The 27,678-nt window shown below is 48.1% G+C and overlaps 10 protein-coding genes across 10 annotated transcripts; 5 read left to right on the top strand and 5 right to left on the bottom strand.

Moving 5' to 3' along the window:
• The first annotated feature begins 1,843 nt into the window (after positions 1-1,843).
• Positions 1,844-4,137, top strand: BKA67DRAFT_566289 (heterokaryon incompatibility protein-domain-containing protein). Its single transcript, XM_046102879.1, has one exon. The coding sequence runs from the start codon at positions 2,174-2,176 to the stop codon at positions 4,073-4,075; it is 1,902 nt and encodes a 633-aa protein (XP_045959086.1). The 5' UTR covers positions 1,844-2,173; the 3' UTR covers positions 4,076-4,137.
• Positions 4,138-4,223: 86 nt separating this feature from the next.
• BKA67DRAFT_566288 (putative monooxygenase) lies at positions 4,224-6,003 on the bottom strand. The gene has a single exon (XM_046102878.1). The coding sequence runs from the start codon at positions 5,767-5,769 to the stop codon at positions 4,420-4,422; it is 1,350 nt and encodes a 449-aa protein (XP_045959085.1). The 5' UTR covers positions 5,770-6,003; the 3' UTR covers positions 4,224-4,419.
• A 1,500-nt stretch (positions 6,004-7,503) lies between these two features.
• Positions 7,504-8,140, top strand: BKA67DRAFT_536110 (uncharacterized protein; the record flags this gene model as incomplete). Its single annotated transcript, XM_046100106.1, has 4 exons — positions 7,504-7,635; positions 7,688-7,836; positions 7,887-7,942; positions 7,989-8,140. The coding sequence occupies 4 exons, from the start codon at positions 7,504-7,506 to the stop codon at positions 8,138-8,140; spliced, it is 489 nt and encodes a 162-aa protein (XP_045959084.1).
• Positions 8,141-9,496: 1,356 nt separating this feature from the next.
• On the bottom strand, positions 9,497-12,508 carry BKA67DRAFT_659083 (uncharacterized protein; the record flags this gene model as incomplete). The annotated part of the gene is made up of 1 exon (XM_046107394.1): positions 9,497-12,508. The coding sequence occupies one exon, from the start codon at positions 12,506-12,508 to the stop codon at positions 9,497-9,499; it is 3,012 nt and encodes a 1,003-aa protein (XP_045959083.1).
• A 690-nt stretch (positions 12,509-13,198) lies between these two features.
• BKA67DRAFT_566279 (uncharacterized protein) lies at positions 13,199-14,109 on the top strand. The gene has a single exon (XM_046102877.1). The coding sequence runs from the start codon at positions 13,446-13,448 to the stop codon at positions 13,782-13,784; it is 339 nt and encodes a 112-aa protein (XP_045959082.1). The 5' UTR covers positions 13,199-13,445; the 3' UTR covers positions 13,785-14,109.
• An 800-nt stretch (positions 14,110-14,909) lies between these two features.
• Positions 14,910-16,772, top strand: BKA67DRAFT_592781 (glycosyltransferase family 90 protein; the record flags this gene model as incomplete). The annotated part of the gene is made up of 2 exons (XM_046104870.1): positions 14,910-15,008; positions 15,099-16,772. The coding sequence occupies 2 exons, from the start codon at positions 14,910-14,912 to the stop codon at positions 16,770-16,772; spliced, it is 1,773 nt and encodes a 590-aa protein (XP_045959081.1).
• Positions 16,773-17,718: 946 nt separating this feature from the next.
• Positions 17,719-19,409, bottom strand: BKA67DRAFT_517303 (cytochrome P450; the record flags this gene model as incomplete). The annotated part of the gene is made up of 4 exons (XM_046097889.1): positions 17,719-18,406; positions 18,470-18,737; positions 18,843-19,269; positions 19,329-19,409. Coding segments are annotated over 4 exons (1,464 nt in total), but the record flags the coding sequence as incomplete, so codon positions are not given.
• Positions 19,410-20,231: 822 nt separating this feature from the next.
• On the bottom strand, positions 20,232-23,405 carry BKA67DRAFT_566275 (uncharacterized protein). The gene is made up of 11 exons (XM_046102876.1): positions 23,207-23,405; positions 23,130-23,158; positions 22,915-22,969; positions 22,790-22,860; positions 22,640-22,735; positions 22,578-22,590; positions 22,304-22,525; positions 21,792-22,258; positions 21,234-21,718; positions 20,795-21,176; positions 20,232-20,731 (listed from the first exon to the last, which is right to left on the bottom strand). Exons 1-11 carry the CDS (start codon positions 23,307-23,309, stop codon positions 20,522-20,524), a joined length of 2,133 nt encoding a protein of 710 aa, XP_045959079.1. The 5' UTR covers positions 23,310-23,405; the 3' UTR covers positions 20,232-20,521.
• Positions 23,406-24,413: 1,008 nt separating this feature from the next.
• Positions 24,414-25,766, top strand: BKA67DRAFT_566272 (uncharacterized protein). The gene has a single exon (XM_046102875.1). It carries the CDS (start codon positions 24,652-24,654, stop codon positions 25,519-25,521), a length of 870 nt encoding a protein of 289 aa, XP_045959078.1. The 5' UTR covers positions 24,414-24,651; the 3' UTR covers positions 25,522-25,766.
• BKA67DRAFT_566270 (uncharacterized protein) lies at positions 25,767-27,280 on the bottom strand. The gene has a single exon (XM_046102874.1). The coding sequence runs from the start codon at positions 27,194-27,196 to the stop codon at positions 25,865-25,867; it is 1,332 nt and encodes a 443-aa protein (XP_045959077.1). The 5' UTR covers positions 27,197-27,280; the 3' UTR covers positions 25,767-25,864.
• Between the last annotated feature and the right edge of the window lie 398 nt (positions 27,281-27,678).

Raw genomic sequence — 27,678 nt, 5'->3', positions numbered from 1 at the left:
TCATGGGATGAATGAGTCATACTAGTTACTTGTATTGTGGATCATATGCTTGGGGGGGGGGGGGGGGGGGGAGTATAAGTGTATATAAGAGTTTTAAAGGATTCGTCTTAAACTTATCTCCAGAATTCCTCGGAAGTCTCAAGTTGGAAGCGTTGCATTGCACGCTACCCGGGTAGTCTAATTTCTCTGTTCTGGAGAATAAGCCTGCCCTTATGTTAAACAGCAATGGATGCAGAGTTCTGACCGGGCGACCCGCTTCCCTTTATGACCAAAAAGAGATAGATCCGTCACAGCAACGCCCGGTGCTGACACATTGGTTGCAGCTTGGGCGAGCTTCATCACATCCAACATGCCGAGCCCTGTAGAGCCATATCAGTCGATGTTATCATCTCAACTATCATATGAGTGATATTTCAACGTACCTGTAAATGCCGCATCCATAAGAAGAACATGTTTGCATAACGCGCCTTCTATCCGTGCGTGCTGTTGTCTCAGGACCGGGCATTATTCGTGTTTTGTTTACCATATCCTTTCACAATAGCCATCCTATTCCCTAGTGCCTCTCATGGACATCTCAAACCACTTTTCGAGGAGATCATGTCATCTGTATCGAGTTCCTCCCAATCTTTCTCTTCCAAAATCGCGCAATTCAAATCGGCAATCTACTCAGCCGCAGGCTAAGTACTGCTCTATCTACACAGTTCCATAGCAGTTCATAGGTGTCGATATCATCTACCGAGAGCACGTGCCGGTAGTCGTATGAGCTATTATCTCTATTTACTGACTTTCTTAGCCTTGACAAGTACTCAATTAAAGAATATCTAACATCTTCCAAGGTCTCAATCATCTGCGACCGCTTGTTCACAGTCTGGTGGTTATATCGACACCCGATCCTTCTTTAGGAAGCGAGGAATCATGTGCAATATCGAATAGAATACCATATTGTTCGCATAATCGTTCTACTTCGTCGTACGGCGTGTAAGCAGTATCAGCGTAATATGAGATACTAAGATTTATGATTTTCACGGTAAGTTGATTGAGACACGGGATATCTCCACTCCTACGACATCCTGTAATTGTTGGCTTGGGGTTTTGTTGGTCGCCAGTTCTCTTTTCCCGTGGATTATTAGTGACTTGAGATTGAGAGGAACCGTATCTCTCAAGCCAAAGGGTGCCGTATCACTTTCGAAGCAGCCCTCAAGACGGCCTTCAGGTTGAAAGAAGCATCGTTTGAGACGATGGAATCCTCGCATGGTACGAAAGCATGGATTTTGCAAACTATGTACGACCATCACCATCATCGTTTAGAAGGAACATCACTATCTTTAATGTCTCTAGCATCAGCCATGCGCTTGCTACACCGCAGGTAACAAGGTATTTCACATATTGACAGTATGCCTGACGAACATAATTGTGAAGTTACCTCAGACCAACCCCTAAGTCTCCAGCTTTTCTCTGTAACAGAGAAGTAGCAAGTTGCATTTCATACAGTATGCTACTGATTCAAATAGGAAAAGCTAGAGGGTCAAGCCGGGTATGACAGCTGATGTTATCAAGGACCCTGATACTCAATACTTATTGTTGAGTTGATAGAAGGATCAATACGCAGGATCTCACTAGTGCACCCCTCACTTGCTGAGATTAAACTAGTATGTGGGCGTTGCCAAGTATCGGTATCTACGCGAGTCATGGGTCCATACCTCCATCTGTGATTGGCTTAGTTCTTAGATCTCACCGGGCAGCTTCGTTAAGCATTGGCTCCTGGCTATACACAAAAGCCACCATATGCTTCAGAAGAGACCATTGATGCATCTGTCGATTTAGTTTACCATCATTCCGTACTCAGTAACACTAAAGAATCATTTAACCTTCACCGCCCTACCAGGGTACCGGAGCCGGCATACTACATGCGGACGACGCTACCGTAAGCAGCCACTTGCTTTCTAATTCGGTAATACCTCCAGACCCGGACTTAGCCTGAGACAAGTCTGCCTGTACTGTCGGTAAAAGCCGGCCAGGTGGCCAAATACAAAACAACCAAGACACATGAAAAAAAAAAGAAAGTCCGTGAACGGTAGGAAGCCATCAAAAGTGTCAAGTCATAATGCGTCCCACTGCACATCCTGCCACACGATAATAGAAGGTGTAAGTAAAAGCTAAAACACTGTCAACAATGGCGAAGAAGCACCAGTACGTCTATGAAAAACTCGAGCAATCATCTACCATTCGTCTTCTTCATCTACATCCAGGGGAACCATCAGACAGTGTTCAGGTCTCAGTAACTACAGTGTCACTGGATGAAAATCCAGTATATGAGGCTATTTCATATTGCTGGGGAAATCCTCGTGAGGTCCACGAGATCGTGTGTGGAGGTGCTTCCCTATCTCCAACAGTAAGCTTGTTTAGCGCTCTCGTGGCATTCCGCCTCCCAGATAGAACGCGCGTCCTCTGGGCCGATGCCATCTGCATCGACCAAACGAACAATGACGAAAAAGGTCACCAGGTGTCGTTGATGCCTCGTATCTATTCCCTGGCCACACGCGTTCTTATCTGGCTTGGGCCTGATGAGGACGGCCTGGAAGGTGTGGAAAAAACAGTGAGCGAGGCACTAGAGTTTCTTCCACCTGATACGCACGATGCAGCAGAGCTGAGTCGGCAGACAGAAGCCTTGGTTAACGATATGCTAGAGCGCCAACAGAAGGGTCAACCCGGCCTGCTGAGCCATAATTGGAAACCGTTAGCAAGTCTGTTGGAGCGCCCATGGTTCCGCCGCAAGTGGGTCGTCCAAGAAACCTCTCTTGCTAGAGAAGCTATAATGTATGCCGGGCGTATCGAGTTGCCATGGAATAGTGTGGGATTGCTCTCATTCAAGCTGGAGTCCTTGGGCGCTATACAACTCGCAGTCCAAACGCAGCAGAATCGGGAGAAGGTCGGAGACAGAGGTTCAAATGCAAGCGATACACAGAGCCGCATGCCGGCTCTCATTCAGAAATTGATCCACAATGCCACAGTGATGCTTTTGATCAAGCACTACAGCGGAATGGGCACGTTGTTCGACTGTATTGTAGCCACAGTCGGTTTCTTGTGCACAGACGACCGCGATCACGTCTACGCATTGCTGAGTTTGCCAGGACGGCCTTCAGGCGTTGTACCGGACTACAAACTATCTAAGGATGACGTGTTTCAACAATTTGCGGCAAAAGAGATAGCGGAGACGCAAAGTCTGAAGTTACTAGGTCTGGCACCGGACAAACTTCTATTCTCGCGGCCGCGTACGCCAAGACTGGGCATACCTTCATGGGTTCCTGATCTGCGTTTACTAGGTGAAATGGATACACTTATGAGCTACAACATTCGAGAGCAGCTCTTCCATGCTGGAGGTCTCTCGAAACCCATCATCAGCTTCTCCGGCGGCGGCAAAGTACTTCAATGCCAGGGGCGGGAGTTTGATGTTGTCAAAGTCGCTTTGCCGACGTACATGGAGATGTGCCTCTCAGAGCGGCCTGAGTTGTGGGATTCGCCCATAGGTGGAGCCCCAATAGATTCATCCGAAGCGTCCGTGCAGCGCATCGGTAGATGGGCGGTGGACCGCTACGAGCTTGCCGGCAGACCTTTCGAAGCTGTTCCCGCAGATGCTGAGCGATCAAAAGCATTCACCCGCACAATGCTCTGCGGTATGACTGGAATGCGGGATCAACCCTCTGCTGATACCATTGACGCGTTTCCACCTTTGATGGAATATTACACCGACAGGGCCGAAGGCAAGACGGCCGATTACGTGAAATATCCCGCCGATAAGCTCAAGTATGTGGTCAGTCTGGAAAACGCGGTTTTGGGCATGGCTGGAGGTCGTAAGTTTTGTGTGACAAGAGATGGGAGGTTCGGACAATTGCCATATGATGCACAAGTTGGGGATCGGTTGTGCGTGCTGGTCGGGGCGGAAGTCCCATTTGTAGTTCGGCCAGACGGCCATGGCATGTATGAGCTGATCGGTGAATGCTACGTGGATGGCGTTATGGATGGGGAAGCTTTGAAAGCAAGCGAGTGTACAATCGAAGAAATAAGGTTTGTGTAGTCGTCCAGCAAAATATCTAATGGCATCAAGGAACTGATACACGTTTCTTCATCTTTCCGTCACAGCTCTGTGCAACTTGATGTTGAGAAATCATGAGTGCGCGTTTCTCTGACCACATAATTACTACCACAAAATTGACTATTTTAGGTCTGAAAAGAAACTTTCCATCCTTTCTTTTCTAAGCCGGTATGGCGATATTAGTGAGCCAGCTACTTGCAATGGTTTAACAGATCTGATCAGATGACCTTTACTTCAATTTGACTACCTCGATTACGCCATGCCTGCGTTGAATATGCATGAATCCTGATCATAGGTCACTGTCTACCGTCTCGATGAAACCTAACTCAAGTTTTATACTCAAGATACCCGTGGCGGCCCGCCGGAACATGCAATGCTCTAGCCTCGAAGAGGCCCTCCGCTTTGATGGCCTCAGCGGTACGCTCGTACTCCTTCTCTGCATATGCCTCAGCGTCAAAGTCCAGGAGCCATTTCTCCCGCCTCAGTCGGAAACTTGCGGGATCCTTCGTCGCACTTCCAAAATCAGCCTTATGCCAGATCTCCCTTGTTTGCTCGCCCGTCTTCTGCGCGCTCTTCACCCTCTCATACCTGAGGGTTTCAAATACTTCTACTGCTCCATGTATTTGATCCTTTCCCGCCTTTCGGAGACAAACAGCAATTGTTGCCCCATCTTCCATCGCCTGGCTTGCACCCTGAATGCTGGTTGGTAAGAACGGATGCGCTGCATCACCGATCAGTGCAATGCGGCGTTTAGGTGAGATCCAAGTGGCCAGCGGATCCCTGTACACGAGCTTCCAGTCTATCAAGGGCTCGGGAGTGCGATCAAGTATGCGTTGAATATTTGGTTCCCAACCCCTCAGCACTTTACGCGCGTCTGAAAGGGGCGCTTCCCACTGCCATGACTCGCCGATATCTTGATTGTCCCTATGCGTACAGACCCAGCTAATGTCCTGGCCACTTTTTAGTGTCGCCGCGATAAAATGAACATCTGGACCAAGCCAGGCTACTTGCTTATCGCCCTGCTTCACCAGCCAATCGAGCTCAGGGTCCTGCGCCACGGTGTCCTTGGTCGAGAACCACGACCTATACACAGCATATCCCGAAGCCTTAGGCAAGTCTTCGTACCCGAGCACCGTAGTACGGCCTTTGGAACGGATACCTTCGGCTGCGAGGACAACATCTCCTACTATCCTCTCTCCATTCTCCAGGATCACCCCCGCCGAACTGTCATCCTCAAAATAATCTACTACTTTTGCTCCAAGTTTAATTTCAATACCGCAAGCCTCGATGGCATACCGATACACTATGTCGTGATACTCACCGCGGTGCCCGTCGAATCTGATACCCCAGGAGCTTTCTTCTTGGCTCCAGACCTGGTTGTACAGAGTGTCGCCCCTGAAGGACTTGATGTTAAGCTCCGGCGCCCTCAAAGAAATTGCGTCCAACTTCCGTGCAACGCCTGGCCAGCGCTGGAAGATCCTAGCAGCGTTCGGGGCAAACGAAATGATATCACCCAGGGGCTTCAGAGATGGGAACTTCTCTACTACGATGGGGCTATGGCCATGCCGGTGACACTCAATCGCCGCGGTCAGCCCAGCAAAGCCAGCACCGACTATAACGACCTGGATTCCCGTTGACATACACATCGTTGGCGAATGAGGATTGCTCATAGCCATTTCCAATAGATGATATCGTGCGCAAGTACCTTTGATGATTTGGGCTTTTGCTCTTCGTATAGAGTCTGTTGCTTGCTTGTATGTCGAGGAGAAGCTTAGTTTCGATGGCTTTGTTCGTTGATCACCTCGTCGACCTAAAAGATGTCTCTAACATATCAATCGCAGGCACAACAAATGTGTCATTCACGGCTAATCCTGCACAAAAGTAATTTTATTGAGTGGTGATTCCTCATGACCATCTATCCTAGTTACCCCGCATCGAACTTTACCGGTAGCTACCTTACACAGGGAAATGAAGGCGCTAAGTGGACGTTCATAAATTTGTCAGCTGGAAAATTGCCGATCCAGTATTGGAGAAAAGCCGCGCTCGGTGCCGGAGTGCTTTGTATAGCTGCACGAAACAAATTAAACAAGCTCTACTGCTCTTCCCAGGGTTCCTTGTATATATTCCATGAACAAAGAGGTAACCTAAGACTTTGCTCGTAACATTGCAACTGGTTGTTTCCGTTGAGTAATCAACCAAGCTGAGCCTCCTTACTATTACCGAGCGACAGTTTTAGACCTGACCGGAGAGCCAGCTGGCATGGCAATTGTCGACTCCCTAAGCAAAGTTCACTTTGGACTACATATAGATATCCAATTACATGCACTTTGCCCTGGACAACACAATTGTCGCGTATATTCAGCCGGTGAAGATTTCGGCCATCAGAGTAGTCAAAATCCCTACATGCTAAATGATATTAGGCCAATATCACTGCCTTCGATAGGCTGAAAAGGCCGCCTGGTTGTCAGTCGCGTTCCCTCTGTGCTCGTCCGCTCTCGTACTACCCTGTCCCAAGTTCTATGCGACATACAACGTAAAATGGATATAAATAGGTTACGTGGTTTTCTTCAAGGCCAGGGAGCGCTTTGTGTGACACAGCAACGATTATGGACGCCGAGATCGTCGGACGGGCCATGGCGGGAGCACAAGGTAGCAGCATATACTTTGGTGTCTTGAACTTGCTCAGTGTGAACACTAGCGTTCCCGAAAGCCCATTTTACATTCGGTTGAAGCTGTATCATGAGAAATTGGTACAGTAGCGAGTCAGGCATTGGTGGCGCGTTTGCGGAGAGCCATGCTACCTGGCGCTGGGTATGTCGAGCATCACTCCTTAAAGATACTAGACTTTCCTGGCCACCACTCACAGGCTTTCTACATCACCCTTGTCATTGGTGGAGTGTCCTATGCAGTAAATGCTTGGCTTCTGCGATCTTTCGATCCTATGCCAGGCTATACTCAAAAGCAGAGGCTACAAAATCCACTGGGGTGGCTTTGTTCTTTTCTTCGGTGCCTTGGCCTCCTTGATCATGGGTATCAACTTTAGTATCCCTGTTCTTTCAATTCAGTCCTGTGCGTAATTCCGACAAGGCGCTGCCATTCTAGGACCTTTGGAATAAGTTTGACAGAATAAACCAAGGAGATAGTGCGATCGAGGCTTCGCTTCGAATTCTGCCATTTGTTATGCTTCTTATTTTTTGCTATTATTGCCAACAGCCACGCGATCACCTTTTTTTTTGATATTCTTTTATTTATATTCTATGTTATGTTCTTGGATTAATATTCGAGTTGATGGCTGGCTCTTTCATGTGTAAGAAACCATACACAGCTGTTCCTCGCCCGCCTCTCAGTGCCCAGAACCAATCTCCGGCTAATTCTTTTCTACATTGACAAATTTGTGCAAGCCAGATACTATGGCCAGTACGATCTATGGCTATACTTCCTTCAAGGCTCTCGGTGTCGGTGCATTCGACCAGGCAGGCTATGATGTCGTTCAAGCCAAGGTTGAGCCAGAGGGAATACCCTGGGCTTCAGGGTTCATGATGGTTTGTAGAGGGATGATACTCATCACGTGACTCAAGGACACGTTGAATAAAGATTTCACAACCTCAACTTGGCGGCATTGTTTTAGTACTTAGCATGATAGGAGCAATTTTCGTCAATCAAGCAAAAGTTCGTCTCCTGAACCTTTCCGCAGAGCAACAATCCGAGGCATTAGCTATCATCGTACAAGCTATTGACAACGTGTAAGCTGCTCACGACCCTATTTTTCAGGAGGGAAACTTACAGGTTCCAGTTATATCCTATCGATTGTCGCGGGCGGTCTTGGTGTGGTGCTTTCTGTTCCCATGGGTAAGTCACATGATGAAAGCAGTCACGAATACGTAGGAAACTACAGTTTACAAAGCCCATACACCAAGCTGTCTCGAGGTTGGATATGTAAGCATAATCATTGCTTCATTCCTACGACGAGTATTTGCCACCGAGTTGGTTGGAAAGAGTCAGTTCCTGAGCTTCCTACTCGTGATCGAACACCTTCAGTCCTATTAAGATAGTTTATAAATCTCATGGCAACCCTGGTGTGGCAGTCGTTTACCTTTAATACTTGGTGGTGATGACAAGCTGGTTAGTTGGGCGGTACAGCAATTTTCAAGTCAGGAAAGCCACATGTCAGCGTCAATTATTATTACTTCCAAAGAAGGAGCGTACCTCATTCAGCTAAACTTACAACATACTACGTAGAAAAGCGGCGTGGGGGGGGTGAGGGGGAGGGGCAGACCTCGTCGGCTCCCTTTGCGTAGATATGTAACTTGTTTTTGGGACACATTGAGCGACTGGAATGATAGGGAAACTTTATTAGTCTTTGCTTAAGTTCTCAAAAACGTTATCGATTCAATTCTGGTCAAAAGATCCTTTATCGGTAGTAAAGCAAGGGTCTGTCCCACCTAGCTGCCAGTTGCCTTGTTGCATGGACTATTGGAGAACGCTGTCAGAAGATAGTCCCACCCTGGACGTCCTTCTGGCGTGATGCCACCCATGCATTGTGCGATTCACGCAAATCATCGAAAGCTCTATATCATCCAGTGGCACATCGGCCGAGGAATTTGCAGCCTAACGGCAATCCAAGACATCCATAGTATCGCTCAGTTCAGGTGTTGTCAATAGCCTCACTATAGGAGCAAGAATGGCGAGTAAGCCCCTAAGAAACCTATCAAAACTGGCGGCCTTGCGATGGATGTACAACTTGATGAAAGAGAAGTTGTTGGAGCAGTCGGGCGCCACATACCAGCTCCCTTTGGAAGCAAAGAACCACACAAGGGACAAAAGAAAAGGAACCCGCCGCCTCCAATCAAAGCAAACAACCATACCGCTACCGCAATATCCGCAATATTACTGGAACGTTCTAGGAATAATAATTACCTCAACAGCATCAGATTGAGAGAATTATCATACAGTCCCTAGCGAAAGCAGCCTCCTAACCCACTCTCTCTTCCACTTCACTTTTAGGCCCACTTCCAAGGGATACATTCCGCTTCTATGTACCCTGCCATACCAACAAGTACTGGGCCATTTCTGGACTTGTCAACGATACTTCCGCTCAAAATGCATAACTTCATAGCAACATATTATGCAGAGTCAATTGGTGCATCAAAAAAGAGACAATCGTGTCAAGCCATCACCTCGTACTGTCAAATAACACGTGCAGTACAGGAAAATGCATGAAAGTTAGATGTACCATTGCCACCAGAAGAAGGCGTGTATTATCTATGATAGCTCGAGTAACGATTCGTTGTAATATAGCGTTTCACTGTTAAGAAACAATTAAAAGACAAGTCGGGTATCATCGTACCCGAACAATCTTTACTATACTATACTCAACGCATTCACGTTTATTATTAGAAGCTATTACAAGGTCGTACCACCTTCGCCTTCGTCTTCCGACTCGCTAGGACTTGTTGACTGATCATCATCACCTCCAACATGAATAGAGTCTAGAAGATTCTGTAGATTGTTCCGGCTGCGTATGGTGGAAGGGTGGCCAGGACCCAGCACCGACTTCTTCAGCTCCAGTGTCTGTCGATGCATCTGCTCTGCTTCTTCATACCTCCCTAGGCTGCCAAGCACACTTGCCAGGTTGTTCATGCTAGATAGTGTCGACGGATGCTCACCACCGAGCACCGACTTGTTCAGCTCCAGTGTCTGTCGATGCATCTGCTCTGCTTCTTCATACCTCCCTAGGCTGTCAAGCACACTTGCCAGGTTGTTCATGCTGTCAAGTGTCGACGGATGCTCACCACCGAGCACCGACTTGGTCAGCTCCAGTGTCTGTCGATGCATCTGCTCTGCCTCTTCATACCTCCCTAGGCTGTCAAGCACACTTGCCAGGTTGTTCATGCTGTCAAGTGTCGACGGATGCTCACCACCGAGCACCGACTTGGTCAGCTCCAGTGTCTGTCGATGCATCTGCTCTGCTTCTTCATACCTCCCTAGGCTGTCAAGCACACTTGCCAGGTTGTTCATGCTGTCAAGTGTCGACGGATGCTCACCACCGAGCACCGACTTGGTCAGCTCCAGTGTTTGTCGATGCATCTGCTCTGCCTCTTCATACCTCCCTAGGCTGCCAAGCACACTTGCCAGGTTGTTCATGCTGTCAAGTGTCGACGGATGCTCAAGACCGAGCACTGACTTTGTCAGCTCCAGTGTCTGTCGATGCATCTGCTCTGCCTCTTTATACCTCCCTAGACTGTTAAATACAAGAGCCAGGTTGTTCATGCTGTTAAGTGTTGACGGATGCTCACCACCGAGCACCGACTTGGTCAGCTCCAGTGTCTGTCGATGCATCTGCTCTGCTTCTTTATACCTCCCAAGTTCATTGTAGCTATCTGCAACAACAAAAAGAAGATCTGCTGCCGCTTTTTTATCTATGCATTCGCGATGTAGTTCGATAGCCACTTGAGCGTGGGGCATGTACCTTGTCCACAATTGTCGATTATCATGCTTCGGAACTGGGTACACTTTAGCAAGCTGATGTACCACTTTTGCGTAATATGCTTCCCAGTCGTTCTTAATCCAATTACGTGTTACTAGTCGCACCAATCGGTGCATATCAAACGAGTCGCCTTGCTCATGTATCGAGACAAAAGCATATCCTTCCAGGATTCCAATAGCTTCCGGAAGTGCTTCCTCGTCCTTGCCAATCGGTAGCAAAGACATTGGAATATCTTTCTCCGCTAGTAGACATACGAACTTGAGATACTCTATCGCCAGTAGGTACGACTCTGCTAAATGTTGAAATGAGATTAACCACGTCAGGGTGATCGGGTTTGTGTTATCAGAGTATCGTTGTAGCTCCTCAAACCCGGTATTGAGAAGCTTGATCTGGGCGTTATCAGATCCACGACAAAGCTTGTGATATACAGCTGTCGTGATGCGTGTTCGTGCCATATAGGCAGATGCCTGCTTGACCGCGAGAGGTAGAAACACTAAATGCTGAACGAGGTCTTTTGTGGCCTGGGTGTCTCGATACTGTCGTTCCTTGAGTTCGTTCTGAAGCAATTGTACAGCTTCCGCTTCACTCATCTTTTCAACCACGAATGTGTGTTTTTTGGAAATGTTAAGTCGCACAGCGACTTCGTGATTGCGCGTAGTGAAGAGTATCGACCCCTTCCGATTGAATGGTAGGCAGCTCTTTAAACCCTTGTCTCTAGTTAGCAAACCAATATCATCAATATTATCGATTATCAAGAGCCAATCTCCTTTGCTCCTTTCCAGCGTAGTCTTGACTAGTTCTTTAATGTCTGCATTGTCGTCATCCATACCAGGCGTTCCCAGCGCTTCGCCAATATCTCTGTAAGCATTCTCGAACATCACTAGCGAAAGAGCAGGGACCCAGAAGATAGAGCAGTTCGGGCTCTGTTCGAAAACGCGGTATGCAGCTTCGAGTGCGATCTGTGTCTTTCCGACGCCACCAAGTCCCTCGAGCACCGTCCGTTGGCAGTTCTTGTTGTTCCCACTTGGCAGAATCTTGACAACCAGTTCTCGCAGAACGGACTCCCTACCAACAAACTCGTCGTTTCGTCCGAATGGAACTAGTATATGAGCTTCTTCTATTGACATCGGAGCTACAAATGACAAGTTGGATGACTGAGTTGGAGATAGGTCATTAGAGGGTCCGAATTTCTCTTCAACCACCTTTAGCATTCGGTTCATCGCACTTGTCTTCCCTTCTCCGTAGATGAGTGGAAGGTAGACGCCAAAGATCCCAAGCAGGCAGTAAGCCGCATCTTCTTCTTTCATAGTCGTGCGACTGCTCGACCATTGCAGTCTCTTGTGCACGGGGAAGTCGTAGAGCGGACGGCCATCAAGTGCAGACACCTCAATATTAGTCACAGTATGGATAACATTCTTCAAAGACATCCTGTTCCCTAGAATGTCGCCTTGTACAGAGAAGAACTTGACCGATCCAGGGGCAAGAAGTTCCTGAAGCGTCCACCCGCGCTTAAACCAGTTACTCTGGCGGAACTGAGTATCCCAGAGCCGTAAAGCAGGATCGGGCTGCCTACCGTCGTCGGTTACAGCTGAAACATCTGACAAGTACACGTAACAATGTTGCGCTTCTCTATACCATTGGAACATGGAGTTGATCGCTTCGGTCAACTCCGCTGAGCTCGTCTTGTCAATGCAGCACGTATCTATCCAGAAGTACTGCAAGTCGTCAGCGGCGGTTTGCTTCTGACAGAACTTGATCTTCCGATATTCCTTCTTGCTCGCCGCTGTACCATCGCTGATGTCTTGGAAGGTGACCTCTTGGTCGGGGGGGCCCCACGTGTGGGACAGGATAGCATATTTGGGTATGTTTGGCGGAAAACATTCTATCAAGACGACACGGCCATCAGCTTCAGCCTTCAGAAGGCGCATGTCGGCACATCAAGAGCAGAGTGACAATGGACGGCATGCGCAATTTTACGATGAATACAGAATAAAATGGAACGCGGGGTTAGCTGTAGCAATGGCAACACAGATGTGCCAATTAGTGAGAAGCGGGGTTGGGCTAACGGTAGGGCTGAATTGCGAGTAATACCTGTCTGCCTAGAATTAGTGGCTCCAGGCACCCCTTGCCTGTCTCCACTTCTTGACAGTAACAAGCTGATTCGCTAGCTTGTAAGAATTATACAAAGAAGCAGAAGTAACTACTGTAATTAGATCCATAAATAACCCGATACTTGTCTGTCTGACAGGGTACTTAAGGGCGAATTCTCTCCCTCCAGAGCGGGGCCAAAAGTGCTGTGTAAGAGAGAGTAGGTTAGGAGACTGCTTTCGCTAGGGAGTGCAACGTATCCTCTCACTATGAAATGAAATAATACCATCACTTGAATTCTAAATTCAAGAATCAGGACTGTTAATAGTAGAGGCCTGAACATATACCCCTGGATATTTCTAACTCTAATACCGCTGAGCACAAAGCCACCAACGGTGACACGCTCCGCCCAAGCACGCAGCCCGCTAGTACGTGCGGCATTGTGACACAAAAGCTAGAGTTGGGGTTGTCAAACGCATTGTCACCTTGCATGAATGACTAATCCCGCCTCATCTGGGTGCTACAGCCTGCCTCATTTCATTGATATATGTGCTTATCATGGACAAGTTGTGTGCTCAAGCATCAACCTAATCTATACAGCCTTTTGCAGTCAGAGTGTTTGATCGCCGTATTCCTGGGACGAAGTGATCATAGGTAATGAATGAGTTTTTAGCTGCGGGAATGCGTATCGGCCTGATCCTTTTGAAATTCTGCATCACGAGCGATTCTTGGCAACACTTCTAAGTCGGGTAGAGGATAATCGATCAGACGGGTTTCATGGCCAATTCCACCTCGGCTTACTCGCCGCTCAGGCCCCAGTCTTTATATGCTCAAACTCAGATGCAAACTCAGATATGCTCGAGAAAGTCATACACATATTCCTGGCGTCTGCTTCAGGAGACTGCGCAACCGTCGGCTCGCGCACAGGGAACAGTGCCGTGCATACGTATGAGACTGGCCACAAACGCTTGGGTCGTTCTGAGATGGCACACGGATGGTCGAATGTTTCAATGCAGTTGCCCTAGGCCACAACTACCACATTTGAAGTACGCGGTCACACTTCTAGGTCCGCAGCGCGGGTTATTGCACCCAGCACAGCTGTCACAGAAGTGCTAGAAACACCAACTAAGGGACAGTGGCGCTAGAACATGAGCGACCCTAATCCCAAGCTTGCGAAAGGTTAGAAAAGTATCCAGAAGTTCACGTCAAGGTGGGCCAGGTCATTCGCTTCAGTTAGGGCCAATACCACTCGCCTGTACACTCTGAGCCAGATTTGAATCAGGAGTGTCGCGTCTTCGTGAGTGCCATCTTCGGGAACGAGGTCGAAATTTGCAATATGTGCGAACTCAGAAGAGCAGCATATGATGAAGGATATTGAGTAAGACGCTGGTCAGGTATGCACTCAACCAATCGATCCAATAGACTAGCAAGAGACAATATGACAATAACTGTTGGCTTTCAACGATAGACTCAAACAAAAAGTTGCAGTTACTGTGTATATGATAAAGCCATTGGCACGAAAAAAAAAAAAGGAAAAGGAAAAGGAAAAGGAAAAGAAAAAGAAGCCGGGCAAACTCAAGCAATCACTAGCCTCACCCGTGAACCTACCCCATCCCTATATTATAGTAGTCGGTTTTACTGAAAAGAGGCACCAGGTCTGGTCATTTTCGAGGTCATTCTACATCATCTCAACGGAAGCTTATCGGGAGCTTGGAAATAAACAATTGTAACGTACAAACAAACCCAGCATATCTTGTCCGCAGTGTGACGCAATTGGACGCACGTCAAACCACATTCAAGCTATGCTTAATTGTAACCTTAATAAAGTTTTTTAAAATGCTCTAACCGTACTTGTTTACTTGAAATCCCCCTAGGTTAGGTGGGTCTACGGGGGTAACTTTGAAATTGGACCGACAGCCTTGTCGGTTAAGGGACGGGTCGCACTGCCAGGCAGCATTATAACCTCCAATTACAAGGCATAGCGAGAACAAAAGCATGGATCCTACGCCCGACTTGGCATAAGATGGGGCCGTGAAGAGGTGTGGGTGGTAGCCAAGCTCCTCGTAAAAGCGCATTTGCGGAACAAACCAAGTCGCCAAGACCGGCTTGGCGGATTTAAGGTGCATGCAGTGCTCGTAAGTGTCATGTCGCAAAGCAATTAAAACCATGACTGGATGCCATAGTGGTGGTGAGGCTCGCTGTCTTCGCAAACATGGTTCGGCTGCGTGCTGTTCGTACCTCATGTTGTCTCGCTTCAGGCCATGGCACGGGCTACCGAACCTGCGTCCTAGGTTGCTGGTTGCACTGGGATCCTATAGCCTTGTTCCAGCAGTCCTTATTGTAATTTACATTTTATTCCGACCCTCATATCAGAGCGATCTCATCCTGGCCTCACATAATTCCGCCTCGACGCTAGACAAGTTCCTAGAGCTGCTCGACGAGCCCACCTCCAACAGCCACCCCATCGATGATCTGGTACTCGATGCAGGCCGAACCCATGATCTCTTGCTTACTCAGAGATCCACAAAGATTGGAGATGCTGCTGCCAAATATCGTACTCGAAGGGGCAGACACCCCCCGCCTGGGTTCGACAAATGGTTTGAGTATGCGATGAGGCACAATGCAATCGTCGTTGAACAGTTCTTTGACCGCATCGAACACGACATCCGACCATTCTGGGCCACAGAAGCAAGACTTACAGCGTACCAAGCGTCAACTTGGGACAATCTCGTGAGAGTCCGCGATGGGAAGGCATACAGTGTTGGTGATGGGGAGGACCGTGTGCCGTGGCTGGGGTTGTGGGCCTCTCTCATCGCGGAAGCGGCCGAATTTTTGCCAGATGTAGATATGCCGATCAATTATATGGACGAGACGAGAGTTTTGGTAAAGTGGGAGGAGATCAACGAGCTGGTGAAAGCCTCAGAGCTGAACAAGAAAATTACGCCGCCTACCGAGACGATTCAGGACTTCAAGGGTTTGGACGACCTAGACATCTGGTCAGCGTATGCAAGCAACCCAGAATGGATCACAAAAGGAGCGCCCAAATACTGGAATCTGACCAGGTTAGCTTGCGCACCGGAATCTCCTGCAAGAAACACACCTGCACTAGAGGATTACTCCCAGCGGCCTATATTTCCTAGCGATTGGAACCCTTCCTATTCCCAGAATGGATTCGTGAAGAATTTTACTGCAGCCTCAGATCCTTGCCTCCAACCTCACCTTCGAGGCTTACACGGGACTTTCGTCGAACAAATCACAATGTCTACGACTCAGTCGCTCATTCCACTCTTCAGCGGTTGCAAACTGCCTATGAACAACGCGATTCTGATCCCTGGCGCCATGTACTTGACTGATGATGCTCGTTACTCTGGAGGCAACAGCCATGGCTCGCCCTGGATCCTGAAGAAAGACGGTATTGTTTGGCGTGGTGTCGCTTCCGGCGGGCGCCATAAGAAGGAGAACTGGACACACTTCCAACGTCTTCGATTGGTCCAAATGCTCAATGGCACTACTGTGTCTGGTGTCGAGCAACGTCGAGCCAATGCTTCAACCTTCGAGATGCCGTCGACGCCCTACAACATCTCGATTGATCACGAGGGCCATATTGGTGAATGGTTAAGAGGCATATCAGACGTTGGGTTCGTGGATTTGTTATGCTTTCCCCGCGACGACTGCAGCTATTTAACACCATACTTCAGCCAAGTCGATGTAATTCCCATGGAGGAACAGTTCAAGCAAAAGTACATTCCAGATATCGATGGAAACAGCTTCAGTGCTCGGTTCAGAAGTCTTCTCTTGTCTACGTCGCTACCCCTCAAGAGCACTATATATGCGGAGTGGCATGATGATCGCCTGTTGCCGTGGTTGCACTTCGTGCCACTGGACAATACATTGCAGGATCTGTACGCCGTGCTCAACTATTTTACGAAAGATAAGAAAGGCGATACTGCGGCACAATATATCGCGGAGTCAGGGAAAGCTTGGAGCGAAAGAGTTTTGAGACACGAAGATATGTTGCTATACGTTTGGAGATTGCTTCTTGAGTTTGCGCGGGTCTGCGACGAGAATCGAGAACGGCTGGGCTTCGTGGAAGACCTGACTTGATTGATGGCATGTATAGGCAGGATGCAATACTGGGATGACCGACTGTTTTGGGTAGTATAAGAGAAAGGTGGCACTCATGTCCGTTCACGTCCTACATCTCTAGACACTGCCTGATAGAATGGAATGCTACTATTGTAATGTACTGTGGTGATGGACCAAAACTCGATAGGTCCAGTGGCTGAAATTTACACCAACTAACCTAACCTAGACTAGTCTAGAACTAATGTGCTGAAAGTGCTGTCGCCCCACTAAGATACAGCAAACTGTACCGCCTCTGCCTCTTACAGTCTGAGATGCCGCCATGTGCGGATCCGTACCAACTCAAAATATTTGAGGTTAATTTCAAGGAACCTGCATATTGCTTCAGTGTTAGGAGAAAAAGACAAAATGAAGCGCAAGAGAATATATCGAACAATAGATGTGAACTCCACTATGTGCATAAGAATAATTATTTATAACAGCTGTGCGAATTGATGATGCAATCACTTGTTGGGGTTGACATATGCGTGACCACATCCGTGATATCATTGTATAGTCCCGGCAAGAATCGTGTCTTATCAAAGTCTCAATAGACTCGTTGTATGATTTCCACATTTATGACTACAAGAGCAATGCAACTAATTTACAGTCGCCAGCAAACAATTTTATCAACGGAACAAGAATATTTATGATGCGTTGGTGATTGAGCTTGGATTAACGACCTTAGGTGCTATAAAATCTCACTTTCTTAAGGCCAAGGCCTTAATTTGACGCTCGTAACTACTGTGGAAAAATATACAAGAATTGCTCAATCGGTCCGGACAGGAGGACAGATACAGAGTAATAGATTACACACGTACCAAGAGATGAGTATATAAAAACAGCCGAGAATCGCCAAACCTTTTTCGCAGGCACACCTGCGCCTGATGAACCAGAGTAGACACTAAATACGAGCCTAAAAAATCGTTCACAGCCTCTTAGATCCAGAATCAACGTTCCGAAATACTACCCTAAGTTCCGGCTTCATCCAAAGCGTGTATATCCTCATGTCCCGCCACCAATCCAAGTTCTTACTAGACTCCGCAAGATCCCACTCATACTTCCACGCCAACTTCGCCAGCGTCAGCCTTGCCTCAACCCGAGCCAGATTAATCCCCAAGCAAGACCTCGGGCCAAGACTGAACGGTTGGCTCGCTGCCTTGTTATCATGGGACTTCCCGCCACCGATCCCACCCGGCAACCAGCGTTCAGGCAAAAAAGAGTCCGGCTGCTCCCAATTCGCTGGATCACGAGTCATGGTGAAGGGATCCGTTGAAACCGTTGTGCCGGCCGGAATATAGTACCCATCGATAGTTGCGCCGGGGCAGATCCTCGGAAGCCCAAAACCAGCTGGAGGAAAGAGGCGGAGCCCCTCCTCGATGACGGCGCCTAGATACGGGAGTGGTGTCACGGAATCGCCAGTGATCTGTGAGAACTCGCTGAACGTGCTCCTGAGCTCGGTCTGGAGTTTGGCCAGGGCTGGCTTGTTGCGGAGGAGGAAATAAGTTGCTCCAGCCAGGAAGGTTGCGGTGGTTTCGGAGCCAGCGACGATGAGGATGTTGGATTGGTTCGCCAGATACTGGATGTCCAACTCCGCCCCTTTGTCTTTTCCAGTACTTTGTGTGGGGTGGGTGTCATCATCATCGGTCGCCATATTGCCCGAAGGGGCTGAGTTTGACCGTAGAAGACGACTAAAGAAGTCTGCACGCCCGGTATCTCCCATTGCGATACGCTTGCGTGTCTTCTCCAAAGTAAGCGCCTTGTGTTTTTGGAACTTGGATGGGAAAGACGGTGGGACGAAAAACGGAAGTAGTAGGGAGAACAAGGGTATCCGTTTGCGGATACTAGCCAATGTTTGGATGTAAAAGCTTCCCAATATAAGCGAAACCCAGAAGTGTGATTCGCCTTTCTCAACAGCTTCAAAGGACTCGCCAAACGCGAGGTCACCTAGATATTTAATAATTAGCGGTAAGTAGTTGTGGCTGAATCGCAGAGTTCACCACGGCAACTGGGCCAAGTGTGGCGATAAAAAGTCATCAAAGGATTGAGGACAAATAGACTTACCAATGATATCAAACGTTAGCCAATTGTATGCTTCAGTAACATTCACGCCTTCCTCCGTACCACCAAGCTCCCCCATCTTCTCCACAAATTTATCAAGGTATGCCTGAACAATATCCTCCTGTTCGCGTAATGACTTGGCGCTAAATGCGTGGGCCAACGACCGTCGTTGAACAGAGTGCTCGGCGGGATCCCGAGCAGAGACGATGTCGGGCCGCCCATGTGATAGATCGTAGAATTCAGATTTTAGAAACAGTTTGCGACCATTTGTTGCGTGCCCATAGATCACTTTGTAGGAGCTGGGCGTGCTAAAGGAGAGATCGTTTGGGGCGATGCGTACGACAGGGCCATATTTCTGATGCAGAGATTGTATAATGTCGTGCCAGTGACCGCTGGTGTAGCTGCGGGCATACCACCACTAAAGAAAGAAAACTTGAACAATGTCGTGATGGAAAGCCTTGTATAGGAATAACTTACGTCTGAGGCAGCGGCTAGTGTTGGCCCAGGGTAGCCGGAGAGCTGGTGGAAATATATGTTGTAAATGCCTCTTACAATCCATATTACTGGAAGCTGTCTTGATGTCAGTTGTCGGGGCTACCACTTTAGGCCACACTGTTTGATATAACTCGAAGATAATGACCAAAGGTGGAAACACTTCGACTAAAAACGCTGCACTGTGCCTCGCTGTGGTACATTCTCACTCACACTGATAAGTATGCAAGCCACAACAGTGGTTGAGGGTATTCCGGATGTCAACATACTAAGTACGTGTTCCAAGTCTGTAAAGTTTCTTGCTTTGATGTTATTTCCTACGAGAAGAACAAACGTAACCTATTTATATTCTACAGTCTCAGCATGTCAAGGGTCAGTGGCCATGTCACTGCCACGCAAAAACCTGCTCTGAATTATGGGTCTTGTTTTCCACTGCCAAATGAAACCACTCTGTAATACATGTACGCAATCATTGGTGGATCTAACACCTGCTCTTTCCAGTGCATGGAAGAGTATTCTACAAAGGCCGGATTAGTTCAAATGTGGGCCTTTTCGGCAGTTAATAAATCTTCGGCTCCGACTTTCCGCATGAGGCAATTGCCCACATAAATAGCCAGCAGCGATTGAGACTTCCGGTATGTCTAGGGAACCATACATATCGATTTGAAACAAAGCAATCTACGTTAGCATGGATCGTGGGACTGTCAACGGAGCGCAAAAGTGATCCACGCTTTCAGCCATAGCCAGTTACATAAATCGTGAAGTTCAGCATGACCCACTTGGCCGGTAAAGCATCTCTAAAGTGGATATAGTGTTTCTGGTGTTTGCGGCGATATAAGTACTCAATGGAGTCATGGTGGAGTATGATAAACTTGAGTTGATATTTTTGGTCGGTGGTAGATGGGGCATTTTTAGGTCGCATACCAGTTTTATACTCTTGCTCAAAGCTCACTGCACAACATCGTATTGGCAGATATTCATCAAATATTTTTATAGGAGTTTTCTTTTTCTTAAATCTGCACCAAGGTCAAGATAGCATAGTCAAATTGTGTTTGTGTTCCACTACCACGAGATCGGCGAGTAGCACAGCTGAACAGGTGGATGACGGGGAGCGTGCGCGTTATCATCTGTAGACAGGTGTCTTCCAATATTGCATTGACAAAATTAGAGAGAAGTCATCAGTTCCAGGGCTGCTGGGTAAAATAGTCATCGGATGGCTGGTTGAAAAAGCCGGGGTCTATGCCTGGGATATAGGTATTGAACAGGTCCATAATGTCAGTGCCCGCCCCATATAGTCCATCGGCTTCAATAGGGATATCGTTGATCGGAAAGAACAACGTATCCATTAATGGAAACTCGTCGGCCATAAGGGAGGGATCGGGTGTCATCTGGGACCAGATTAGCATTCATTTGAACACCGAGTCAAAGATAACGGGGACACTGGAACATACGGCTGAGAAGGACCCTGGGGTAGAAAAGGGATTGGTGCTGGTCGCCTCGGGAAAGAGGATGTTTACATCCTCTGTCACAGGATGCGACTTTCTGAGCGCCGCATCGACTCTACTATCCTGGTCCGCAGCTAATAGTGCCAAATGTTGCGGAGCGCGGCCTCCATCACATATCACAGAATTAACATGTTCCCTTGCAATATGTGCAAACCCGTTAATGAGGGAACCTGGCAGAGACCCACCACTAGCATACTCTATCCTGCTGAAATGACCACCAGCAATATCCAGAAGCGCCAAGTTAGTGGTAGTCTCTGCAGATTTCGGATTATTAATCACGAAGTCAAAAAGAACAAAATAAGACGTCAGCGGAATGCCACCGATCACCCTGGTAACGAGCCGTGAGTATGAATTCAAGATGATGCGGTGATTGGGCTCAGCTTACCAGAGTGGCGTATAGGGCTCGACGTCAACAAATGTCGCAAGCTCTAAAATTGAGCGAGCAGCCTCCATCATGGTTCTTGTGGCTGTAGCTTGTCGTGTAGGACTAACCACTTCCTTGGCATCTGATTCGAGGTGTAAAGTAGCGCGACAGAGACTGAGTCGAAGACTGTGATGAAGGCAGCTCATCCAAATGGCTGCCGTTCGCATAACGTTGTTCAGATATGTGAGATTGCGACCAGAGATCTCGCCTGGCCGAACGCTTTCTGGCATCAACCAGCACCAACTTTTGAGCTCGTCCTCAAGCTGATCGATCGCAGCGAGGTAGTAAGTTTTTGGATTACCTAAAACACCCGGCGAAAACAGTGAGGTCGCCGCACGCGACAGAAGTCGTGCATATCTTACACAGGTTAAAAACCAGTCAAATCCGTCAAAGATAGCCTCAGGCACCGACGGAACAGAGAAGACTATGTCATGATCGCAGAAAACCTGAAACACGTGTCAATAGAGCTACCATGAAATTTAGCATCGACAGTGATGATTGTAAACAGAGTGGACCTACGGAGTTTCTTCCGAAGTGGAAGCTGGAGACTTTTTCCACGAAATATAAAACCCAGAATACCTTCTGGTAACAGAGTAAGGCATTCCCTGTTAACTTGGCATTGCCGAGGTTTTGAGCTCTTCTAGCGGATTCGGAAATCATGAGATGCTCAATGGCCAAACATGATATCCCAAGCGAGTATATAGTCATGGCTGCCATGGCTTGGAGGACAGTGAGGGAGTCGGGTAGCGTCATCAAATCTGGCAATATTGCCAGCGATATTGAGAACAGTCGCCAAGCTTCCCCTTTGCCTGGTTCGAAACTTCCACCTCCTGTAACTTGACATCCTAAAGCTAATATGGCATAGTACAAAGCAGACCATGCTTTGTTTTCCGCCAAGAGACTAGGGAGCTGAGGGCTTGACACAATAGACTCAAACAACCGCTGGTCCAGGAAAGGATAGAACGGGTGTACCCGATCAAAATATGCTAAGTTGGTCAGCATGTAATCATCAGTTCTCGGGGTTAACTTGCATTTTATCCAATAAGCCGAAACTGTGGGATCTTGAGAGGCTTTGTTACCAGTAATTGCGACCCGCTCAATGGTACTTGGTGAAACCTGATGAGAGTGACCAATGCGCGACCTGATCACAGACGAAATTCTCTGTAACAATTCTTTAACTTTGTTGTTGCATAGTTGTATCGTCAGCTGTTGTAGCCGACTATCCGAGAAGAACATCAAACTATAATTGCCAACTGAGGTAGCATCGTTAGCAGGGCACAAAAGTTGTGCATAAAGTTAACAAACCGAATAACCCATTCTTTTATGTGTCAGCATACATAAGTATTAATACTTCTTGAGGGACTTACCTTTACCATGTAAGGCCTATTGTACTTAAGGATCTCCGGTGAGCGAATGTGAGCAAGAAGACGGTCGACAAAAAGGTCCGGCACAGGTTTAATTGGCTGAAATAACAATCAACTTCTTCGGTACAAAATATAAATATCATGGATACCAACATCAATCCTTGGCTTGGGCTTCGTAGATTTGCTCGCACATGGTGCAGTCAGGACGATGAGGTCGGTATTGGCTGGCTCGGCATCTTGTCAGTGTGCTTCGTGCTTTTGTTCAGTAATTCACATACAGTAGGCTCGCCGAGGAACATTCGCTTTGCTGAAACGACATTCTATGTTTCGACGCTGTAAAGTCTTAGCGAGTTGAAGAAGTAATGCAGTGATGCATCAGAATTGTGCTGAGTTCTGTACTGCACGAGAGAGGCAACTTCTTCAACAAGAGCCGCAACAAGCGCGAACATCACAATGGGACACAACGTAGATGCCAATTGTACGTTAAACTTACAACACACCCATTACAGGGTGCCGGATACCCTGTCGATTGTTAATAATAATTTAAAGAAACCACTTAAAAGTGCCTACCGGAGCATTTTGTCTTCTTTGCCTTGCAGTGATTGCAACTTCTCAGCAGCCTTCGCCCCGTACTACCGGGCATTTGAGCGACAGCAGGCGCCGCAGCATCCATCGATCCTTGTGATCCCTCTTGAAAAGAAACACCGAGCTGCCAGGTAGAATTGAGCTTTTGGTAGATTGACAGTAGATGCACCACGCCTTGGTGATGGGAGAGCTTGCCTGCCTTGAATGTGGCTCACGATAGCGCCACGGACCACTTCGGCTCCGACATACCTAAAGCGGTTTAGCGGACTTTGACTAGAGTCTTAGCGTGTTCTTGCCCTTTCAAAGTGGGGGAAGTTTTCTCAATACCAATCCTTGTGTACATATGAAAAGCATATTGTATATGGTCAATTAATCCCCCCTCCATATGTACTATCGTGTGCGTAGATAGGGCTGCCGACTATGTTTGGATTGGTGATAACTTGAGCTTATGACAACAGCTGTGCAAGTACCATGAAAAAGATCAGGATAAATGTCAGATCGTGGAAACACGTTTTGCGCCGCTTAGGACTTGACGAACACTACTGGCTAATGGCGCAATGCTCTGGGTTTAAGCTTCCAGACTCCTCATCCCTGAAACATTGGGACAATAACTCAACGCACACAAACACTTGACTTGAGGGGATTTGTAGTTAATCGAACGTTAACACTAAGCTTTGTCGCGGTGGTCTAACACGTTAATTTATGACCCATAATTATAGCTCTGAGTTCTTACGTTTCCCCGGCGTTATTATTGCCGCATTCAAATCTTGATATCCCCGGTGGACAACCCTGATCCTCCCAGCAGGAATGATGACGTGACCTATGGGGCTATCGGCAGATCAGCACATTGGGTACTGCCAGTATGATTTTGGTAAACGGAACAAGATCTTTGCGAGATCATTGAAAAAAATCCCGAGCCAACGATCGTAGTAGTTGTCAAGACGGGTACCTGGCAACCTGGGTACCAACCGGCCCTAGACAGCGCTAGAGTTTAGCGCTGCCTACTGGCGATTGCCCCGTTGCTTGACCGCAGCCAATTGCCAATGCCTGCCAGATGCCTGCGTGCTGCTCGCTGTATTGTGCGTTCTCCAATTTATGATTTGCTTACGAGATATTCAACGAGCAGTCCCTTATTAGCGCAAGTATTTAAATCATTCAACGATAGTCGATTCACGCAGGTTTTGTCTCGAAGTTAGTCCTGTTATCCTCATTCATAGACTCAGAACTGAGCTCGCGGGTCCGCTCCATGCGGCTTGCTTTTGCCGGGGGCCTTTGGTGCCTGGGGACTGTAAGTCACTTCACATCAGGCAACCAATAAGCGTCCTACAAGAGCATGCACTGCGCCATCAGAATGCATAACAACTAAAATAGAACAACAATGTCTTCGAATTACTGCAATTCCCCACACTCTTTTGAACCCGAACCTAAACATGATTCTTTCACGAAAAATGCGGGCATACTCCGGGACGTCGCTAGACTTCGAGTTCTTGACGTACGACAGCAAGCAGCAACTACCAGCAGCCGCCAGTGCTATAGAAGGTGGTATATCCGTGCAGCGAGAGGCCTATTGGAGCTACTGCGGGTCTGTGTTGTCCACTGATCCTGATGACTTTCCGGCCAGTCTTTACGAATGGCAAACAGCCACGCTTTCTGGTTCCATTCTGCCCATACTATCACCGCTACTGAACTTCGTCAACGACTTCATTTCGGAAAGGGGCCTTGACAACTACTGGATCACGTTGCGGGCTACAACTGCGACATATGAGTATGATAAGACCAGATGGCACACTGATGACATGTTCTTCAGTGCCGGGAGTGGTGGCCTGTTGAGTCGTGTGAGCGCGACGAACAAAAGGCATCTCGATCTGCAGACAGACTGGAAGATCTGCGCCACCCTTCTTGGCCCGTCCACGCTTTTCATTCCATCGCGGCACCAGCCACATGCCAGGAAGATACAATTTGCTGCCAAGAAGAAGAACTCCAAGGACCACCTGTGCACATCTATCCGCTGCGCCGGGTGCGCTACCGCGGCAGATGCAGTGAGAGACGATCTTGCGGCAAACCTGTCCGTCTTTGGATCTGAGCAGGCGAAGAAGGGCGAATGTGCCGTCTTCCGCATCGGTCAGGAAAGCGGCGCTGTTCATTCAGAGCCGCAAATGAGCTGTGGTGGTCGGATCTTCGTTAACATAGTCCCGGGAAAGAGGGAAGAACTCTGCTCGCTTGTGTCTAAATGGGGAATGGATTTTCCGAGGTCGTGGTGGATATCACCGAGCGTCTCGCATCTCTCCACAAAACCATGACGACAGCTTTACTTCCGTAGAATAGATTTACTTGTTACTCATTCTTGATCACTACTTGCTAGGAGGGTAATTTGATGGAACGAACGCTATTCGGCGACAATAACGCTGGATCTTGAAGGTGGAAAGAAGCTCTGAGACTTTTGGGATTACGCTAGGTTTTATCAGCATGTGTTACGTTTCTTGTTAGTGACATCGTCACGAACCGTTGGCATGATATCTGTTAATAAAATCTGGATCCTAACAGAAATGTTGATCTTGTTTGGGGCTCTGAGACTTGAACAAAGCGTATAAAAGAATACCACAGTATGAGGTAAACGCTCCAAACACTTGATGCTCCATATGTCTATGCAGAGGATGGAGTTCTTGATGTCCTCAAGACCTTCGTCATCGCACACTTAGCCATCTCACCCTGCCTTCCGATGTTAGCATTCCAAATTCTACTCAATAAGATGCTCGCCTCTTCTTCTCTTCTCTTTATGCCATTATCGGTGAGATCCGATCTCCAAAACCCAGCCCAGAAGTCAAAAGCCTCATGGCTAGTTTTCACAAGCCATTCAAATTGCGGCTTCCGGACATCTTGCCAGCCTGCGAAGGCCGCTTGGATTTGGGTTAAAAGATTCTTGTTGTCTGTCGTCGATACAGATCCAACCTGAGAGAGCACCTCGGCCATTACGTACGCATCTTCCATTACTTGTGAAGCCCCCTGACCCCAGTGAGGCCCCATCGAGTGAGCGGCATCACCAATCAAGCAAATCCGATCGTCAAAGTACGAGTCGAGCTCGACATCGTGCTGATGCGAGGTCCACAACTGAGTTTCCTCGCTCATCATTGACATCATCTTCTGCACCGCCGGCCCCCATTGCTCGAAATCTTTTAGCAGGGCCGCCTTTTGGTTCCGTAGCACCCACCGTTCATTGGCAAGACGCTCCCGAAATTCTTCCTTGTTCAGCCACAAGCCTGTGTTGACTTTCTCTCCGCCTTCGATCGTATACATGGTTACATAACCCCCCGGCCCGCTCCAGATGCAACTGGAGCGTGGAATTTCGGGGCCCAGCGCCTCGACGAGCTTCTCCATCGGGAAAACTGCACGATATCCAGCTATACCGGTAAACCTGGCTCCCGCGGCAGGATGTTCAGCTCCAAGCATGCATTTCCGAACGGCAGAGTGAATGCCGTCGCAACCCACAACGAGGTCGGCCACATCCGAAGTGCCGTCTTCAAAGTGTAGCGTCGCCGCTGACTGATCTTGGTCGATACTCACGAGCTTTTTCGAAAAACGAGCCCGTGCTGGGTCGATCTTTGATGCGAGAAGGTTTAGCAGCTCGTATCGACCCACTGCGGTATGTCCCACGCCTGGGGCCATGATCTGAGCGATCGGATAGGCATCGGGGAAGTGGTCCGTCGGAGCGCCGAGTCTGTTGACCATCCACACATCCGGATTGGGGTTCCTTGTCCCCAAAGCCATCACTGCATCACCAAGTCCCGGCTCGATCAGATTGAATGCCGCGATTGCATTCGGGGCGACATTCAGCCCAGCACCTATCTCGGAGAAGGTAGACTGCAGTTCATAGATTGTGTACAGAAAGTGGCGCTTCTCTAGTGCAATTGCCAATGCAAGTCCACATAGGCCACCGCCAACGATGGCAACGTGTGGTGTGCTCTTTGTTGCAGACATTGTTCAGCACTGCGATTGTCTCAACGGTGCAAGTATAGAGTGATGGTTGTTAGGAGCGGAGAGACGAGGTGTCAGCAGCTCGCTTATCTCCGGCATGGAAACCGGACGCCTGACCTGCACCATCAAGTTCAAGCGTAAACGTCACAGCGCACAATCTGGTATTAGCCTCTACACGGTTGCGCAACGATTGCAAATTATTGATTCTACTCATCTCAAGTCAGAAGTCTCGATTCAGACTAGATTAATTCAAACTTTCTGTAAATAGTTTCATTGTCAGCTTTCCTGCCTTACCCCTTCCGCATGCTGACTTAAGCCTTCAAACCTTGCAATTTCCATAATACCAGCAGAAGACGTGCATTTGGTGAACCAATGAGGTTCCTTGTGTGAAGTTCTCACGGTCTAACGTGCATGGCTGTTGAGCCTCCTGCAAGGAACCTTGCTGATTTATAACTAGGCCTCATCAGATAAAACTTCGGATAGTA

Source organism: Truncatella angustata (genome assembly GCF_020726525.1).
Source record: "Truncatella angustata strain MPI-SDFR-AT-0073 chromosome Unknown BKA67scaffold_4, whole genome shotgun sequence".
Classification (NCBI taxonomy): Eukaryota; Fungi; Ascomycota; class Sordariomycetes; order Amphisphaeriales; family Sporocadaceae; genus Truncatella; species Truncatella angustata.
Note: the sequence above shows the minus strand (reverse complement) of the source record. Positions and strands in the feature narration are given on the sequence as shown.

Coding starts and splice junctions, on each gene's coding strand:
- BKA67DRAFT_566289 (XM_046102879.1), top strand. CDS start 2,174: ATGGCGAAGAAGCACCAGTACGTCTATGAAAAACTCGAGCAATCATCT.
- BKA67DRAFT_566288 (XM_046102878.1), bottom strand. CDS start 5,769: ATGGCTATGAGCAATCCTCATTCGCCAACGATGTGTATGTCAACGGGA.
- BKA67DRAFT_566279 (XM_046102877.1), top strand. CDS start 13,446: ATGGCCAATTCCACCTCGGCTTACTCGCCGCTCAGGCCCCAGTCTTTA.
- BKA67DRAFT_566275 (XM_046102876.1), bottom strand. CDS start 23,309: ATGGATGCTGCGGCGCCTGCTGTCGCTCAAATGCCCGGTAGTACGGGG. Junction 22,970..23,129: donor CACCCTGTAATGGGTGTGTT/GTAAGTTTAACG, acceptor AAGACTTTACAG/CGTCGAAACATAGAATGTCG. Junction 21,719..21,791: donor TCCACTTCGGAAGAAACTCC/GTAGGTCCACTC, acceptor CACGTGTTTCAG/GTTTTCTGCGATCATGACAT.
- BKA67DRAFT_566272 (XM_046102875.1), top strand. CDS start 24,652: ATGATTCTTTCACGAAAAATGCGGGCATACTCCGGGACGTCGCTAGAC.
- BKA67DRAFT_566270 (XM_046102874.1), bottom strand. CDS start 27,196: ATGTCTGCAACAAAGAGCACACCACACGTTGCCATCGTTGGCGGTGGC.